Source organism: Olea europaea, unplaced genomic scaffold (assembly GCF_002742605.1).
Source record: "Olea europaea var. sylvestris unplaced genomic scaffold, O_europaea_v1 scaffold1681, whole genome shotgun sequence".
In the NCBI taxonomy this organism is placed as follows: Eukaryota; Viridiplantae; Streptophyta; class Magnoliopsida; order Lamiales; family Oleaceae; genus Olea; species Olea europaea.
The window spans coordinates 198,559-200,948 of NW_019234485.1; the positions used below are offsets into that span (position 1 = coordinate 198,559).

Sequence of the window (2,390 nt, forward strand, 5' to 3'; positions counted from 1 at the left end):
TGGAGATACAAGGCAGGATTGACAGATTGCCATTGGTGTTGCCACGAAAATATTTGCTTCCGCAGTGCTTTCAGTGACTGGATGAGGGAGTGCTCCAACTGATCATCTCCCGACACATAACGACCTCCCCATCTCACGTTCCGTCTCATGACTGCCAATACAGCACCTATTTCTGAATTAATCATACTAGGTAAAGCAGCCTCACTGGAAGAGGTAATTCCACAGTCTTCTGGTTCCTCTTCGATTGCATTGATACTAGATTGTAGCCTTAAACGTCCCATTGCAAACTAATATTCACAGATCACAACCTCAACAGGTAATTAACAACTGCTTCACAAGAAGCTGCTAGAACCTGGCAAAAGAATACCCCTAGCGGTCTACAAAAGAAACTGATAAAGATGCACGAATTAGGATTAAGAGTTGACATGATAAAAGGAAAAACAAGAATTTTCCACAGTATGAAGAATGGAAATATGTCTGCATATAGTTTGATAGTGGCANCTCTGACAGGAACTCACGAGGGAGATCATTACCTCCATTTATGTCCCTATTATTGCGGATGAAATCCTCTTCGGTCATCTTTTTCTTCACCTGTGCATTATGCTGGTCGGTGTTAAGCATTATCAGCGAATAGGACAACACAAAAGCAACATCTTTATTAGCTAAAATTTGCGGTGATTGCTCATAATATCTCTCTGCGAAAGCCTCGAGCACTCTTTGTATCTTTTGAGATTCTCCAGGCAGTCGAAAAGTCTCCAAAAAGAGCCTCAATGCAGTATCCAGGTTCATATCCTGGAAATCAAATGTTCCAGCAAATTCATGTAGAACTTGGACGCAAAATTCATCATGATTTCCAAGAAAATCTCCAACAAGATTTTTATCTAATCCAGCAGTATACCTGAAAAAGCAAGCCACACTTTGGGGATCAAGCTTCTCAGGTAACAGGTGCGTTCCTTGAAGAAATTCAAGCCCCTTTTTAGGGTCTCGATTAAAGTGATCAGCACCAATCATCAACCTTCTTTTTATATACTTCCTTTTGCGAACAAAAGGAACCCAGTGATCAGGATCACCATAGTTCTCACATTTTACCATCCAAAATGGAGTATACTCCTCAAGATTTACTGGAGGTAGTTCTGAATTAGTTGATCCATTGCCTATCCTCTCAGCCATTCCTTGAATAACAGCTATCAGACCATCCAAAGCAAGAATGTGCATAGAAGACAAAGGGCAGTTTACTGGAAATGCACTCTTAGACAATAAATTGGCAAGATCTTCAAACACGTTACTGCAGGTTATATCACAATCTAAATTCGCAAACATCTCTGCCATGAAGGTTTTCTGTCTACAGAAATCAACAAGAGCTTCCATTGTGACCTCCTGCTGTGGGTATGAAGCTCCATAGCGACTTTGTGCAAGCCTCAATATCACACAGGAAAAGAAAGCTTCAAGCTGAAGCTTCAGCTTGGTTCTTAAATGCAGATATAGGTTGAGAACAATGCTACAGACCATTGAAAGGATCAGTGGACTCATTGAAAGGCCAAATTGCATTAAATTTCGGAATAGTTCATCTTGTACCAAACTCAGCAGTCTAGGATGATTGCAAATGGCAGGGCCACCCAGTTGAATAGCTGAATTGATCAAACCTAAGGCAAAAAGCGGCACATCTTCATCAAATGAGATAGTATTTGCTCTGGGGCCCATTCCTACATGTTCAACAACATTCAACAATGAACAGAGGAAGTGAAATATCTCAACCATGCAGGGGATGCCATATGGTTCTGTCAATAAATGCAAATCATAAGGAGCGGCATCCTTCCCATTATCAGTCCCAACTGTTTCATCCATCATTCCACTAACTAGACTGCTGGAAGAAGTAGAGTTAAAGACTCCAGAAGATGGTAGCCCATCATATTCAGAAGTTCTATTTCCATTCTCTGATTTGCTGCTGAAACTGTAATCTTTATCAAATCTGGCAACCTTCACTAGACAGCAAGGCACAAATTTACTACCCAGAAATAAGAGACATAGAATGCATATCAAATTTGCAAGCTGAGATCATACGTATGGATAATAATGTTCCAAAATATGTATAGAAATCATTACTTGCTGGCTATTGTATGCACAAGAATGAAGATGCACATTCTGAAGTTTTACAGATTAGAGCATCTTTTTTTCTTCCAAAGCGAATTATACTTTTCTCCCATGCTAGAGAACTCAAGTATATCTCAATTAGAGAAGCTAATTATGTTCACCTGCAACTTAAGGAACAACTGCAATGACATTTGCATGAACACACAGTTGTGGTCTAGGTCAATATAAAATTTCAGTTCTTAGAATCATCAGTAGCCACCACTGAACAGGAACTAAATTTTTTGGCTCATGGAGACAGA

General features: G+C 39.8%; 1 protein-coding gene across 1 annotated transcript; it reads right to left on the bottom strand.

Annotated features, from left to right (window-relative positions):
* Positions 1-369: 369 nt before the first annotated feature.
* On the bottom strand, positions 370-2,344 carry LOC111377588 (ARF guanine-nucleotide exchange factor GNOM-like). The gene has a single exon (XM_023000720.1). The coding sequence runs from the start codon at positions 1,846-1,848 to the stop codon at positions 370-372; it is 1,479 nt and encodes a 492-aa protein (XP_022856488.1). The 5' UTR covers positions 1,849-2,344.
* Positions 2,345-2,390: the final 46 nt, after the last annotated feature.